Source organism: Osmerus eperlanus, unplaced genomic scaffold (assembly GCF_963692335.1).
Source record: "Osmerus eperlanus unplaced genomic scaffold, fOsmEpe2.1 SCAFFOLD_636, whole genome shotgun sequence".
Taxonomy (NCBI): Eukaryota; Metazoa; Chordata; class Actinopteri; order Osmeriformes; family Osmeridae; genus Osmerus; species Osmerus eperlanus.
The window spans coordinates 1-17,038 of NW_026911775.1; the positions used below are offsets into that span (position 1 = coordinate 1).

Sequence of the window (17,038 nt, forward strand, 5' to 3'; positions counted from 1 at the left end):
TATCCCTCTCTCCCTCCCTCCCTTCCACCCTCCCTCTCCTCCTATCCCTCCCTCCCTTCCACCCTTCCTCTCCTCCTATCCATCCCTCCCTCCCTTCCACCCTCCCTCTCTCCTCTCCTCCTCCTCTCCCTCCCTTCCACCCTCCCTCTCCTCCTATCCCCCCCCCCCCCTCCCCAGGAGCTGCTAGCGGAGCTGGGCCGGGGGCAGGAGCAGCGTTCCTGGGCTCAGAGGCTGTGGAGACTGACTGTCCACAGCCTGGCCTGGGCCATCTGCACCGGCAGCACCGTGGCCTGCGCCCTGGCTGTCTACTACTTCTCTGAGTACATGCACAAGGTGTGTGTGTGTGTCTGAGGTGTGTGGGTGTCTGAGGTGTGTATGTGTGTGTGTCTGAGGTGTGTGTGTGTGTCTGAGGTGTGTGGGTGTCTGAGGTGTGTATGTGTGTGTGTCTGAGGTGTGTGTGTGTGTCTGAGGTGTGTGGGTGTCTGAGGTGTGTATGTGTGTGTGTCTGAGGTGTGTGTGTGTGTCTGAGGTGTTCGTGTGTCTGAGGTGTGTGAGGTGTGTGTGTGTGTCTGAGGTGTCTGAGGTGTGTGAGGTGTGTGTGTGTGTGTCTGAGGTGTGTGTGTGTGTGTGTGTCTGAGGTGTGTGAGGTGTTTGTGAGGTGTGTGTGTGTGTGTGTGTGTGTCTGAGGTGTGTGAGGTGTGTGTGTGTTTGAGGTTTGTGTGTGTGTGTGTCTGAGGTGTGTGAGGTGTGTATGTGTGTGTGTGTCTGAGGTGTGTGTGTATCTGTCTCTCCATCCCTCCTCACCTCCCTCTCTCCTCACCCCTCTGACCTCTCCCCTCTCCTTCTCCCCCCCCCCAGGACCTCCAGTACAGAGCCCAGCACAGCAGTAACCCTCTGCTGAAGGAGGCCAGCCTGCTAGCTCTTCCTGTGGTGGTGTCCGTCATCAACCTGCTGCTCCCTGGCCTCTTCAACGCTGCCGCCTGGATGGAGGAGTACGACTCGCCCAGCGTGCGCACCTACGTGGCCATCGGCAGGAACCTGATGCTGAAGGCCAGTGTGTTGGGAGTGCTGTGTTACCACTGGCTGGGCAGGATAGCAGCCAACCCGCACAGTGTACGCCTGCAGGTGAGCGGCCCCCGGGTCCTACTGCCCCTAGGGTTCTAGGACTGTTCTAGTGTTTGAGTCTGGTCTGTCCCAACACTCCAGTTTTCTGTCTCCACATTGTAGTATGTGTATCTCCAGTGTTAACGTGCGTGTGTGTGTATGTGTGTGTGTTCAGTGCTGGGAGAGTTTTGTAGGTCAGGAGTTGTACCGCTTCCTCCTGATGGACTTCATCTTCACCATCCTGGACACCTTGTTTGGAGAGTTCCTCTGGAGGTACCTGTCTCTCTCTCTACCTGGCTGTCTCTTTCTCTCTCTACCTGTCTGTCTCTCTCTACCTCTGCATATTACATGTTCTCCTTCTCTCCCCCCTCTCCCTCTGCAGGTTGTTCTCTGAGAAGGTTCTGAAGAGGAGGAGGAAGCCCGTGTTTGATATAGCCCGGAATGTTCTAGAACTCATCTATGGACAAACCCTGGCCTGGTAGGAAACACACACACACTCACACACACTCACACAGCTCTCAGATTCAAGTTCCCTTCCTTGTGAATAAAATGTGTGTGTGTGTGTGTGTGTGTGTGTGTGTGTGTGTGTGTGTGTGTGTGTGTGTGTGTGTGTGTGTGTGTGTGTGTGTGTGTGTGTGTGTGTGTGTGTGTGTGTGTGTGTGTGTGTGTGTGTGTGTGGGTCAGGTTGGGGGTGCTGTTCACCCCCCTGCTCCCTGCTCTCCAGGTCATCAAGCTGCTCCTTCTCTTCTACATGAAGAAGGTACCCCTCACTCACCATGACAACCACTCACTCACCATGACAACCATGAACTCACCATGACAACCATGAGAACCATGACCACAACCATGACAGTCTCAACCATGGCAACACCATGATCACAACCTCAATCATAGCTGTAATAACCATGACTAGAATCCAGCGCCCCTAACCCCGCCCCTAACCCCGCCCCTAACCCCGCCCCCGTCCCCCAGACCAGTCTGATGCTGAACTGCCAGGCCCCCAGGAAGCCATACCGGGCCAGTCAGATGACTACCATCTTCATCACGCTGCTCTGCTTCCCGTCCTTCCTGGGCGCGGCCGTGTCCGTCACCTACACCATGTGGAGGTAGGGCTGTGTCTGACACACACACACACCTTTACCCACACACACACCTCTAACCCCCCCCCCCCCTCTCAGTATCGAGCCGTCGGCGCACTGCGGCCCGTTCCGGGGCCTGGCCACCATGTTCCAGAGCGGGAAGCGCTGGGTGCTGCAGCTGGAGGCTGGGAACCCCAAACTGTCCTGGCTGGTGTGGGCCTACACCTACCTGGTGGAGAACCCCCTCTTCATCTTCCTGGCCGCCCTCATCTTCCTGTGAGTGGAGGCCACACACACACACATCATATCGACACACACAACCTCACATGCACACACTCACACCTGCTCCCCTCCTCTCCTCCAGGATAGTCATCTACTTCCACACCCAGGTGCTGGACGGACAGAGGAAGATCATCAGCCTGCTGCAGGAGCAGATAGAGAACGTAGGACTCAACACACAAACACTCAACACTCTAGAACACTCCTGACTCAACACTCTAGAACACTCCTGACTCAACACTCTAGAACACTCCCGACTCAACACTCTAGAACACTCCCGACTCAACACTCTAGAACACTCCTGACTCAACACTCTAGAACACTCCCGACTCAACACTCTAGAACACTCCTGACTCAACACTCTAGAACACTCTACGGGTTACCCTAGACACCAACTATACATCTCTCCCCTCTCTCGCCCCCCTCTCTCTCTCGCCCCCCCCTCTCTCTCTCCAGGAAGGAGAGGATAAGAAGTTCCTGATCACTCGTCTTCAGACCGTCCACGAACAGAAACGCCCCCACTCTGCTCAGAAACTCACCAGTCAGGTGTGTGTGTGTCTCTGTGTGTGTGTCTCTGTGTGTGTATGTCTCTGTGTGTGTGTGTCTCTGTGTGTGTGTGGCCGCACGCATGCTTCCGTGCCTATGTGTGTGTTTCTTTGATCAGTCCCATCTCCCAATTTCACAATTTAATAACCCTCTCCAGGACTCCAACTGTTAGGCCCCTACACCGACGACCCGGAGGCTGGAAGGAGACTGTTCTGACCTGGAGGCTGGAAGGAGACTGTTCTGACCTAGAGGCTGGAAGGAGACTGTTCTGACCCGGCGGGCCAGACTGTTCTGACCCGGCGGGCCAGACTGTTCTGACCCGGCGGGCCAGACTGTTCTGACCCGGCCGGCCAGACTACGTACTCTGAATAGGAAACCCTTGGACATGTAGAGCCGTGCATGAGAGGCATGCCTGTGTCTGGAGGAGTCGTAGTGTAAACAGGAAGTGCAAAGATGTATCTGTTAGCAGACAGTTTTGTCTCTGGACACGTGGGAGTTTAACTGGAACCCAGAAACTGCTGCCTTTTTAGTAAAAAAGAAAAAGAAAAAAGGAATCTTTATTTTTTTGCTCTGTGGGAATCCAGAGGAAATAGATAATGCCTTCCCCCTCAAACTGTACAAACTAGTTTTTCTGGCATCTTTCTTGATTAATACTAGCACTTTTATACTGTGAACAAATAGAGAGTCTGTTTTTTTAATGCAGAGAAAATGTTTTTTAATGTTTTATTGTTTAGACAGTGGTGATTTCATCAGGGTGTTCAGCTCATCTCTACTGTTGCCATGATGCTAACGTACCTTTTTAATATAGAAGAATCTGATTGGTTAGTGTATACTGGAAATGATCTCATAACTGACCACTGGAACGGGAAGCTATTTAAATAGTCTCCAGGTTTTTTGTTTTCATATTTAACGCTTATTTTTTTATGTGGTGTCTGTGTGTTTCCGCGCACAGTGCTTTTTAATAAAATATGTTTGATTCATCCTTGGTGTGCCTATAGTGTTTATTTACGTTCCTTGTGTTGATTGTGCACAAAAAAATCTCTAGTTAAACTTCATTAACACTTAAATAATGACAGAGCAAAATGTATGCGTTTCCATAGTTACATTGAGCGGAACCCAGAACCTGAACACTAAGATTGGTTTTCAGAATACTTGTCGACCTCATCTGTTTGTTATGACAATGCAAATCCATCCAGAAAAGAAAGAGAACATTTACATTTTACACAGCGACCGAAATGAACTCTCCATTAAGATTTTCTATTGTAATTCTCAGAGTGGCCAGAAGATGGCGCTACTTGTTTGATTATTCTCTCACATCCTCTCCCTTTCTATCTCTTTTTTCACTCTTTGTCACCCTCTCCATCTCTCTCTCTCTCTTGTTTAGTTGAGAACTCAGGCACTCAGAGTTTTGAGTTTGTAAGTCCTACATTATACAAAAGTGTTATATATCTCTATGTATAATATACCTTGTACTATATCATGTGTATCTGTGTATTTTCATAGATGTTCTTAGAGAAGCAAATTACATGTTCATAAATGTACATCTTGTATTTTTCCTCCAGGTATAAACTACCTGAAAAGTCTAAAGTTATAACGTTATAAACAATATACTCAATTTACTCAACCATAAACAAGAAATTGAACAAAAAAGCTTAAATATATATAGTAAAATCTTCTGTTCATCCTGAAGAATTCTGTGACTGAATTTCATACTGGGCCATGTGTAATGTCTGTTAAAAACATTGATTGGTTTTGATTAATGTCAGTCTTGGTTTTCACTGTTTCCAGTGTTGTGGCCAGACTGTTTATCTGCTCAGGTTCGTCGAATCTAAACATCCTCAACTGAAAGTCGGTTGAGATTCAAACTTGCCTTCCACATTCCAGGTTCCAATCTCCAGTTCCACTGCGCAGAATTCTGTTCCGACAACGACTACTCTACCACTTCAACATTTAATCCCTCTCCCTCCTCCTCCCCCCCTCCTCCTCCCCCCCTCCTCCTCCCCCCCCCCCCTCTAGTTGCCGTTATTGAGCATGCCCAGTAGCCTCCCTGGGTCCAGGCCCTGCTGCTGCGCCACCTTCTGCACGTCGAAGCCCAGATGTTTCAGGAACTGCATCACGCCCACTTCCTGCCCCGTCAGCTGGTCCCTGACCGAGGGGCAGGTGGGGTTGCATTGGGGCCAGGGACAGCTGTCAATCAAATGCATGGGACAGCCCCTCAGGGGTGGGGCCTTGGAGTGTTTTTGGTGGTTGTTGTGGTGGTTGCCATGGCTGCCGTTGCCACGGGCGTTGGCGTGGAGACTGCGGTCCCAGCAGTGGAGGGCTCTGGGGAGGGAGGTGCCTTGGACTTGGATGTCCAGCCAATGACTGCAGAGATGGAGGTGGGTAATGGTTGTATGATATTGTTATAACCCTGTTATGATGTCATAATGTTGCTGTGAGGTAATAATGCTGCTGTGAGGTCATAAACAGATGAACAAGACTGACCTCTTGGTGATGGTCTCATGAGACAGACAGGCAGGAACAAACATGGCCCTGTCAATCAATACACATCAATACACATCAATACACCCGTTTATGTGTGAGTGTGTGTGTGTGTCTCTGTGTGAGTGTGTGTGTGTCTCTGTGTGTGTGTGTCTTACGGCACGTCCTGGAGTGTGTGTCGTAGCTGCTGCCCCAGGGTCTGGATGTATCTCCACTGTGTCTCCAGCAGGGGGCGCCCCGCCAGGTGAACATTGTCCACCATTAGCTGGGCCTCGTCAAACAGCCACTGGACCAGGAACACTGGACCTGCCCACACACACACACACACAGAGATATACACACCACAGATACACACACAGATACAAATATGAGCACACATAAACACTATCTTCAGACCCCCAGCACACACACACACACACACACCAGACGTTGACACACACACTCTCTTACTCTGTATGGTGGGGAAAACTTTATATCCAAAGAAGCAGTTCCACTCCTCTCCTCTATGGACTTGTCTACAGGCCTCAGGAACCACCCCTCCCCAGTACCTGTACAGGAAACAGGAAGTATGTCATCACCCAATAACACCCCTCCCCAGTACCTGTACAGGAAACAGGAAGTATGTCATCACCCAACAACCCTTCCATCCATCACACTACCCCTCCCTCCCTCATCCTCCCTCCCTCATCCTCCCTCCCTGATCCCCCCTCCCTCACCTGATCCCCCCTCCCTCCCTGATCCCCCCTCCCTCACCTGATCCCCCCTCCCTCCCTGATCCCCCCTCCCTCACCTGATCCCCCCTCCCTCCCTGATCCCCCCTCCCTCACCTGATCCCCCCTCCCTCACCTGATCCCCCCTCCCTCCCTGATCCCCCCTCCCTCACCTGATCCCCCCTCCCTCACCTGATCCCCCCTCCCTCCCTGATCCCCCCTCCCTCACCTGATCCCCCCTCCCTCCCTGATCCCCCCTCCCTCACCTGATCCCCCCTCCCTCACCTGATCCCCCCTCCCTCCCTGATCCCCCCTCCTTCACCTGATCCCCCCTCCCTCACCTGATCCCCCCTCCCTCCCTGATCCCCCCTCCCTCACCTGATCCCCCCTCCCTCCCTGATCCCCCCTCCCTCACCTGATCCCCCCTCCCTCACCTGATCCCCCCTCCCTCCCTGATCCCCCCTCCCTCACCTGATCCCCCCTCCCTCCCTGATCCCCCCTCCCTCACCTGATCCCCCTCTCCACAGCCTCTGTGGGGGCGCAGCTGATGGTGTCCAGGCAGGCTGTCTTCCTGTAGGGCTTGTTGTCCAGGAACCAGCCTGAGTCCACCAGGGCCCTGACCCTCACCTCTGGGAAACCCTGTAGCAGCAGCTGCTCTGCCACGCGGTCCACGTTCAGCAGCACCCCGGTGCCGCCCGCACTGGGGGGGAGGGGGGATCAGGTGAGGTAAGAGCACGTCCTCGTTTACAACAGACAGAAGGCTTGTTCTGGGATTTTATCACACCCACACACACACACACACACACACACCTACCTGCTCCCAGACAGCAGCAGGACCTTGGCTTTGTCCAGACCTTTAGTCAGGAGCTTGTTCACCACCTCCCTGATGATCAGAGACCCCATGAAAGCATACTCACCTACACACACACACATGACACAGACAAACACACACAGACACGCATGACACACACATAAACACACACACACAGGTACAAAACTGTCATTGTTAGTCAAAACTATTGGATCATTCATTGATAAAAAAACAGGAGATTGGATCAACTGATCTGTGTTCACTTACTCTGGTCTGTTTTGGGTGTGGCTCCACTCCAGACATCACTGGAGCAATATGGGATTAACCTGGAGCACAGAGACGCAGTTACACACTCACACATTTCATATGTGCCAAACATATACATGTTAAATGTCAAACTTACAAATATTTAGACATTAGCATTATTAAAACACATAGACACACACACACACATATAGTACACATACACACACACACTCTTGGTTTCCAGTTAGAGAGGCATTTGCTCCATCAACATCGAGGAGCGTTAAAGAGATCTTTACACCTCTGCCAAGAGAAACACACACACTCATCCACAAACCCCCACCCACCACCACCCCACCCCCTACACACACACACACAGTTGGAGACACGGATGCTCTTACACCATGTTGGCATTCCACCAATGTGGATTCTCCTCTGGCAGAGGAGAGAGGATCCCTGTACCTACAGAGAGAGAGGGGGGGGCGAGAGAGAGAGAGACAGAGAGAGAGAGAGAGAGAGAGAGAGAGAGAGAGAGAGAGAGAGAGGTGTTCAGATGCTAATGCTGACTAAGCTAGACAGGAAACATTTATCTGAACTGTGCTGTTTCCTTCTGAGGGACCTGCGAGGCACTGCTGATCCTAATACACTGAAACACAAACACTGAATCTGCATTTCAAACACGTGTGTGTGTTTGTTTGTGTGTGTGTGTGAGTGTGCAGACTCACCTGTTCTGGTCTGCGACCACTTGGTGGAGCTCATGAGCCTTCTCATGGTCTCATAGCGACCATCACACGTGAGCTTGTTAAAACAGTACCACCCGCCTGACACACACACACAAATATCTTATTTATTGAATGCACATTTCCATGTTGGGGACGGAGCTTGATAATCAATATGTTTCTGTTTGTATATGATTAGCATCCTCTATATGTGTATATGTGTGTACTTTGTTATTCTACTCTATTTGTGTTTATGTGTATATATAACCTTTTTATCTATGTGTGTATATGTTATGTGTGTATATGTTATGTGTGTACATGTTATGTGTGTACATGTTATGTGTGTACATGTTATGTGTGCATATGTTATGTGTGTACATGTTATGTGTGTACATGTTATGTGTGTACATGTTATGTGTGCATATGTTATGTGTGCATATGTTATGTGTGTACATGTTATGTGTGTACATGTTATGGGTGTATATGTTATGTGTGTACATGTTATGTGTGTACATGTTATGTGTGTACATGTTATGTGTGCATATGTTATGTGTGTACATGTTATGTGTGTACATGTTATGTGTGTATATGTTATGTGTGTACATGTTATGTGTGTACATGTTATGTGTGTATATGTTATGTGTGTACATGTTATGTGTGTATATGTTATGTGTGTACATGTTATGTGTGTACATGTTATGTGTGTATATGTTATGTGTGTACATGTTATGTGTGTACATGTTATGTGTGTCTGTGTGGCGGTGGCTTTTACCTTCCAGGAACACCAGCCATCTCTTACTGCCCCTGGACTCCCTCAGGTAGTACCTGCACACACACACACACACACACACTGTTAACGCGACAGAGAGGGTGTGTGTGTGTGTGTGTGCGTGCGTGCATGTGTGTGTGAAAGAGAGAGAGAGAAAGAGAGGGAGAGGGGAAGAGAAAGAGAGGTAGAGAGAGAAAGCAACACAGAGAGAGAAGCCTGCTGTTATCCTTTTAAAAAGGTGAAAGGTTTTTCTTCAGGTTGATGTTGGAGCAGAGCACATCTAGTTTAATGAGATTGTAAAAACAAACTAGGACCGGTGGACTGGAAACAGTTGTGTTGGCTAAAACTCTGCTTTCTCATGTCAACAACTTGCGCACACACACTCGCAAATACACATACCCACACACGCAAACACACAGGCACATCCACACACACACACAAAGACAAGAAACCATACACACGCTCAAACCCATACAAACACACACACAGACACACACACACAGACAGTCAGTTTGGCCACTCCAGAGCATGTGCTTGAACCTGGGGCCCAGGCTTTGATCCTGACTGGAAACAGGTTCTGTGCTTTCACAGCTCCCTGCCAGCTTTTCCAGCAGGAGGCTGATCTGGACGCCTATATCAAAGGCCCCAACAGCCATGATCACTTACGGAATTGGTGTGACTAGCACAGTGCCAGTTTGAATTAAATACTTTATTTATTTATTTATTTATTTGGGGGGGGGGGGTCTGTTTCTCCTGCTTTATTGGCGAGCAGAAAAAAAAGGAAGACATGCAGCCTTGGCCCAGGCTGGATTCGAACCCGGGCCACAGGGGTAAGGCCTCGGTCTACATGGTACACACACTTATCTGATGAGCTACCGGTCTGCCCCTTGAAGGATGTGAACACACACACACACACACACACACACACACACACACACACACACACACGATGCTTTCCTCTCCTGTTCAGGACTAGGCTCTGTCTCTATTAGTGGAGCATCAGCCATGTGTTTCAACTCAACAGTAAATAACTTTGTCTGTGTGGCATAGGCAGCTGGAGAGAGAGAGAGAGAGAGAGAGAGAGAGAGAGAGAGAGAGAGAGAGAGAGAGAGAGAGAGAGAGAGAGGGGGGGGGGTGAAGAGAAGGAGGGAGAAAGTGAAGGAGGAAAGAGAGCAGAGAGGGAGTATAAGAGAAGGAAGAGAATGAGGGAAGAGAGATTTGAAAGATGGGAAATTCTCTGCCTGTTAGAGCCTGTGTAAGTGTGTGTGTGTGTGTGACAGTGAGAGAGACCTAGCATTTTAAATACATTTCAAACACCTGCAGCGAGCGAAGCCAAGCTGGAAACCGCAGAACACGAGCAGTTGCGGTCACGCACGCTCTCCCTGGCATCTCAACGGGAAAATTATAACCGTTGTTTCCCCTTCAACCACAAATTGCCAATGGCTCGCGACGGATCCAACCTACTCAGCCGCAGTCGTCTGCCCTGAACGTTGTTTTGTCTTTGAAAAGATAAGTCTTTGACAACGTCTGGTTAAAAAAAAGTCGTGAAAGGATAATTCCTTGGAGCTCTTCTTCGGGTTTCTACAATTATACGGGTGCAAATTAGTAACGGAATGTTAAGAACGTCCCTCCCTCCTTCTCCGCTCGTGCTAATCACGGAATTAATCTTTTGACATTGATACGTGACCTTGGATGAACCAGAAGCGTCCCTCCCTCCCTCCCCCCCCCTCCCTTTTCTCTCCCTCCCTCCCCTCTCACTTATCTCTCATTAAATCTTTGACTATCAAATGACTATCATACAACCAGAGGTTAAGTGGTCATAAACCTACAGAAGGAACTAAAATGTTATGCAGAAATGTTCCTCTATAGAGCCTGTGGAAGCGCATTTGTTAAAAGGTAAAGGTCTTGTCTCTCAGGCACCTGCTTCCTCCCTTCACGGATCCGCCGTTTAATGTCGTGAAAATCGCCTTCAACCGTAACAACCCAAACCAACTTAATAGCGGTAAAGTAAAAAACTAAAAACCTGTAAACTATTTTTCCAATGTTTTTTCTTTTCTTTCTGTTTGTTCCATTGGACGCTACCGTGCCGTTTCCGTGAAACACCTGTTACGGTCACGAAAACAGATCGCTGTCCCGTTGCCAGAATGTGACCCTCTCTCTCCTGGGATGTTTCAACTGTCACACGGGTCTTTCATCCCGGTAATCAATCTGAACAGCCTCTGTCGTTGATCCAGCGTGACCTCATCAATTTCAAGGTCTTTTGCGTTAGGCTTATCCGCGTCCTAATGACGCCCAAACTCTGGCCATGCATTCACAATGAATGATAGACCTCCGCACTGTAATCATAATATAGCCGAGGCATTTTTCCCCAGTTCTGTTCTTTCAACACTAGAGAGAACATTTAGAGAAGATGTCTCTATCCCAGGTTCGTGTGACTTCAATAAATACAACCAAATATACATCAAAGGGGGCCTATAAATCGAGTTCCCGCCGCTCTAGGTTACATGAAAGACATTCTTGTCTGTGACCTCTCTCTCTGTCTCCCTTTCTTTCTCTCCTTCCCTCCTTCCTTCCTTCCTTCCTTCCTTCCTTCCTTCCTCCCCTCTCTCTCTCTCTCTCTCTCTCTCTCTCTCTCTCTCTCTCTCCCTCCCTCTCTCTCCGCAAATTCCTTTTGTCGAAAGTTCCAGTGATGAAAGGCAGCTCGCGGTCGGGGAGCTCGGGCGCATGTTCGCCTCTCACATCAAGCGTGCAGCACGCGCGCGCGCTCGTAGCCCTCGCGCACGCCCTGTGATCTGTCCTTTGATCCATTTCGGTCACATCCGGAGTGACAAGGAGGGCAGGAATACATCAAAAAAATAACACCGGGGCTTCACTCTATCGTCTGCGTGTAAGTTCCTATCAGCACCACACATATGGCAACATTTTTGGAAACATGCAGCGTAAAACCTAAATCTTGAAAGACACGGTTTCCCTTTCTATGTCCAGAAGTAACATTGTGCCAAGTGTATAGCATACGATACAGGGCTCGAGACCCAATGTAGACCAGGACTATCACAGGCTGCTTACCCTGCCGGTGACCCGTCGTTGCACGTGACGGACGTGTTCTCCAGGAAGTGTAGCTTCATGTCCTGATCCAGCTTCTGAGCGGAGCACGGGTACAACGACTGCGCCAAGTTCTTTATTTGGGTCATAAAGTTATCCATGTTCCCCTCCACGGCCGTGAAATCTAACGGAAAGCTCTCGGCCCCCTCTGCCCGGTCCCTGTACGCCGGGGACGGCTGCGCGGGACGCGGCTGCGCCCGGCTGCCCCGCAGCCTCCGCGCCTCCAGTGCGCCTATCTGGAGCAGCCCCAACAGAATAGCGGACCGGAGAAATGAATTTAGAGTCCCCGTCCTTCTCTCCATTTCACGGCTGCTCATTTCAAAAGTCTCTTTACAGTTATTCTCCTTGTGCGTAAATATGTTTTGTTCAAGTTAGGCTGGTGGTTTTAAAACCAAACAAAAAAACAGATTCTAAAGTATTTTTGGGGTTACCTATTGGAGATAACGTTCGTTAGATGTACCACAAGATTTCGGATGTTGGGTCTGTCTCCATGGTAACTTCATTCTACGCTGCGTAAAACCCATCCAATTTAAGCCGTTACCTTGCGCCATGTGCATTCATTGTGATCCATTATGAAAACAAATAGAACAAATCAATTGAGAATAACGCCTAGCTTCGTTCCAGTGCACGAGTTGATGGGGTTGGGATTCTAGTGTCACGTACGGCCGACTATTCTATTTTATTCCAACTTTCCCCCCATTCCCTCGCGCAAGAGCCAACCGTTTTCATGGGCTGGCACTTTGGGGCGTGCACACACACACTCACGCACATAGAAACACACACGTACTCACACGCTCTCAAATCATGTCGGGCACGCCCCCTCCGGTCCCAGTTCATCATAAAGCCCACGCGCCGCGTTCCCTTTGATCTTGTGACCGAGGCCATCTGCTTTAAAAGATGCCGGTCTCGGTAGACAGACTCTCACGGATGGGTCAAACTGTGGTGTAGTCTAGTATGAAATAGAGCACGGGCATACCCCCGGTAATTTAATATTGGGCACACTGGAAACCTTCGCGGGCGCACCGCATATCACGCAGACTATACCACCCGGGTTCAAACTAACAGGAAGACGGGCGCACCGCATATCACGCAGACTATACCACCCGGGTTCAAACTAACAGGAAGACGGTCGAAGTATCTTTTTGAAGTTTTGTTTCCTTGCTGATCTCTGAGAGGGATGAGGAAGGAACTGGACTTAATATGTTTGTTTATTCAGACGGCGGCCGTTTCCGCCAGAGAGGCGAGATCATTTCACCTGCGTTAACGAGGAGTCGATGTGTCCCGGGGGGGGGGGGGGGGGGGGGGGTGTGACTGTTTGTTTGTGTATTTGTATGGTGTGTGAATGGTGTGTGTGTGTTGTGAATGTCATTTTTTCAGAGTCTTTCCAAAAAGAGGTTTGTATCTTCGTAAATGAGCCTTTAGAAGCCTTTCGGAGATATCCTTATGACCAATAAAAAGCAAAGACGTCTATATTTTAATTCACAAATGGACACCGACTTAAAATATATAAATATTTTAATGTAAACATTTATAGGCCGAGAGAAATTCCGATATCTCTCTGTGTTCGAGAAAGAAAACGAGTCAATAAAGTTCGTTCAAATAAACATAGTGACGTCACATCGCAATGGCAGCCAGCACCACGGCAGTGACAGTTCTGACTCCAAATGGAAGAAGGCAAACCGTCAAAGTGTCGCCCAACACACCTATGTTACAAGTATGTATTTAAAAAGACGAGTTTGTGGCCTACGAGTTGACATTAACCGAAACTATCTCTCTCCCTCCGGCTCGGAAAACTGGATGCTTCTTTCCGTTCCAACTGAACAATGACTATCCACTTTCGTAGCTTGCTCTCTGGATGTGTTGATGCTGTGTAGCTAGCTGCCATGAATTGATTAGCGTGTCTTTTCCACACTGCATGAAGTTGCTAGCGAAGCAGCTTAGCCTATATTGAATAATAGGCTGGCCAGCTAGCTGCTAACTTCAACTTAATTGTGTTCGCTTCGTAGGTACTGGAAGACGTTTGCAAGAAACACGATTCAACCCAGACGAACATGGGTTAAAGTGAGTTGAGACGTTATCCTAAATAGATGATTACTTAGCTGGCAGATTACCTAGCCAGCTAAATAGTTCTCTATTCCGTTATTTGAACAAAGTCTAACCCTAACCCTCTTGCATTACTTCATACAGATTTCTTTAGATCAGTAGCGAACAGAAAGTTACGAAATGCATGTTTGAGAGAAAGACAGATGTTTGTTTTTGAGAGAGAGAGAGATGTGTGTTTGAGGGAGAGAGAGAGATATGTGTGTTTGAGAGAGAGAGAGATGTGTGTTTGAGGGAGAGAGATGTGTGTTTGAGAGAGAGAGAGAGAGAGAGAGAGAGAGAGATGTGTGTTTGAGAGAGGGAGAGAGAGAGGTGTGTGTGTTTGAGAGAGAGAGAGAGAGAGATATGTGTGTGTTTGAGAGAGGGAGAGAGAGAGGTGTGTGTGTTTGAGAGAGAGAGAGAGAGAGAGAGAGACAGAGAGAGAGAGAGAGAGAGAGAGAGAGAGAGATGTGTGTGTTTGAGAGAGGGAGAGAGAGAGGTGTGTGTGTTTGAGAGAGAGAGAGAGAGATATGTGTGTGTTTGAGAGAGGGGGAGAGAGAGGTGTGTGTGTTTGAGAGAGGGAGAGAGAGAGGTGTGTGTGTTTGAGAGAGAGAGAGATATGTGTGTGTTTGAGAGAGGGGGAGAGAGAGGTGTGTGTGTTTGAGAGAGAGAGAGAGAGAGAGATATGTGTGTGTTTGAGAGAGGGAGAGAGAGAGGTGTGTGTGTTTGAGAGAGGGAGAGAGAGAGGTGTGTGTGTTTGAGAGAGAGAGAGAGAGAGGTGTGTGTGTTTGAGAGAGAGAGAGAGAGAGAGATGTGTGTGTTTGAGAGAGGGAGAGAGAGAGGTGTGTGTGTTTGAGAGAGAGATGTGTGTGTTTGAGAGAGAGAGAGAGATGTGTGTTTGAGAGAGAGAGAGAGAGATGTGTGTTTGAGAGAGAGAGAGATGTGTGTTTGAGAGAGAGAGAGATGTGTGTTTGAGAGAGAGAGAGATGTGTGTTTGAGAGAGAGAGAGATGTGTGTTTGAGAGAGAGAGAGATGTGTGTTTGAGAGAGAGAGAGATGTGTGTTTGAGAGAGAGAGAGATGTGTGTTTGAGAGAGAGAGAGATGTGTGTTTGATGAGAGAGAGAGATGTGTGTTTGAGAGAGAGAGAGATGTGTGTTTGAGAGAGAGAGAGATGTGTGTTTGAGAGAGAGAGAGATGTGTGTTTGAGAGAGAGAGAGATGTGTGTTTGAGAGAGAGAGAGATGTGTGTTTGAGAGAGAGAGAGATGTGTGTTTGAGAGAGAGAGAGATGTGTGTTTGAGAGAGAGAGAGATGTGTGTTTGAGAGAGAGAGAGATGTGTGTTGAGAGAGAGAGAGATGTGTGTTTGAGAGAGAGAGAGATGTGTGTTTGAGAGAGAGAGAGATGTGTGTTTGAGAGAGAGAGAGATGTGTGTTTGAGAGAGAGAGAGATGCGTGTGTTTGATTGTTTGGACATGGGCCTGACCATGTGTCAACCCTGTCATGTATAGAAACAGTCCCTATTGTTTTCACTAAAGGCCTTACCCATCCTCCCCCCTCCCCCCCCTCCACCAGGTTCCAGAGGAACGTTCTGGACCTGACCTTGCAGTGGAGGTTCTCCAGCCTGCCCAACAATGCCAAACTGGAGGTGGTGCCAAGTAACCGGAAACAGTCTGGAGTGGACAGCACGGTGGGTGGAAATAACTCATAGAGAGGTGTGTGTGTGGGTGGTATGGTGTGTGTGTGGTGTGTTCAACAGTGTCTTGACAGGATGGTTCACGGTTCTCAGGTGCGGATTGCCCTGCAGATGGAGGATGGGTCCAGACTGCAAGGGTCCTTTTCCAGCGGACAGACACTGTGGGACCTGCTCACGCACTTTCCTCAAACCAGGTGTGTGTGTGTGTGTCTGCATTCCTATTTTTTTTGTCGTGGTTCTGGCAGGAATGAAAAGTATTACGAGAAAGTTTTTTATTTTACGAGTCCTGAAAAGTGAGAACTGGATCAAAGCAGAACAGATACAACACCCCCCCCCCCCCACACACACACACACACACACACACACACACACACACTCTGATGTAACTGTCAGCTGTCTAGGTGCCAGATCTGCTGTGTGTGTGTCCAGCTGTCTGAAGGCCACCCCCATTATCTCCATTATGACATCACTCTGCTTCCTTAATCTGTTTCCACGGATCTGTTTCCACGGAAGCTTCCAGAACTCCCAGAATGGAACGTTAGCGCCGCTTCGGAATCTGGGAAAAATCTGGGGCGGAAAGAAAAACAAGTTTTGAGCTTTGATCTTCAGTTATGGACAAAACAGCAATAATATGTTTCAGACTCCGTTTTGTTTATATGGACACACACACACACGCGTGCGCACAGACACACACACAGGACTAAGCTTAGAAGTTGATTCACTGTTTTACACCATATGTTTGTGTGTGTGTTAAAATTGTTTACTATTGAAATCATAGGAGATACAACATGAGTGTATGGTAGTGACAAATAAAAATGTTTTACTCCTCTTTCCATCTCTCCACCCCCCCCTCCATCTCTCCTCCCCTCTCCATCTCACCCCCACCATCTCTCCTCCTCCCCTCTCCATCTCTCCACCCCCCCTCCATCTCTCCTCCTCCCCTCTCCACCCCCCCTCCATCTCTCCTCCCTCTCCACCCCCTCCATCTCTCCTCTCCCTCTCCAACCCCCTCCATCTCTCCTCCTCCCCTCTCCACCCCCTCCATCTCTCCTCCTCCCCTCTCCACCCCCCTCCCATCTCTCCTCCTCCCTCTCTCCACCCCCTCCATCTCTCCTCCTCCCCTCTCCACCCCCTCCATCTCTCCTCCTCCCCTCTCCACCCCCCTCCATCTCTCCTCGTCCCCTCTCCACCCCCCTCCATCTCTCTCGTCCCCTCTCCACCCCCCCTCCATCTCTCCTCCTCCCCTCTCTCCACCCCCCCTCCATCTCTCCTCCTCCCCTCTCCACCCCCCCTCCATCTCTCCTCCTCTCCTCTCTCCACCCCCCTCCATCTCTCCTCCTCCCCTCTCACCCCCCTCCATCTCTCCTCCTCCCCTCTCTCCACCCCCCTCCATCTCTCCTCCTCCCCTCTCCACCCCCCTCCATC

At 49.3% G+C, this 17,038-nt stretch overlaps 3 protein-coding genes across 3 annotated transcripts; 2 read left to right on the plus strand and 1 right to left on the minus strand.

Annotated features, from left to right (window-relative positions):
* Positions 1-177: 177 nt before the first annotated feature.
* Positions 178-3,990, plus strand: tmc6b (transmembrane channel-like 6b; the record flags this gene model as incomplete). The annotated part of the gene is made up of 10 exons (XM_062455939.1): positions 178-333; positions 859-1,125; positions 1,280-1,377; positions 1,487-1,582; positions 1,789-1,864; positions 2,077-2,210; positions 2,283-2,459; positions 2,548-2,626; positions 2,919-3,008; positions 3,166-3,990. Coding segments are annotated over 10 exons (1,188 nt in total), but the record flags the coding sequence as incomplete, so codon positions are not given.
* A 1,030-nt stretch (positions 3,991-5,020) lies between these two features.
* On the minus strand, positions 5,021-12,527 carry notum1b (notum, palmitoleoyl-protein carboxylesterase b). The gene is made up of 11 exons (XM_062455940.1): positions 11,808-12,527; positions 8,745-8,797; positions 7,979-8,074; positions 7,655-7,715; positions 7,278-7,336; positions 7,014-7,116; positions 6,708-6,899; positions 5,940-6,037; positions 5,648-5,795; positions 5,493-5,540; positions 5,021-5,372 (listed from the first exon to the last, which is right to left on the minus strand). The coding sequence occupies exons 1-11, from the start codon at positions 12,158-12,160 to the stop codon at positions 5,021-5,023; spliced, it is 1,563 nt and encodes a 520-aa protein (XP_062311924.1). The 5' UTR covers positions 12,161-12,527.
* A 213-nt stretch (positions 12,528-12,740) lies between these two features.
* aspscr1 (ASPSCR1 tether for SLC2A4, UBX domain containing) lies at positions 12,741-15,807 on the plus strand (the record flags this gene model as incomplete). Its single annotated transcript, XM_062455942.1, has 5 exons — positions 12,741-12,752; positions 13,413-13,557; positions 13,850-13,904; positions 15,493-15,607; positions 15,707-15,807. Coding segments are annotated over exons 1-5 (428 nt in total), but the record flags the coding sequence as incomplete, so codon positions are not given.
* Positions 15,808-17,038: the final 1,231 nt, after the last annotated feature.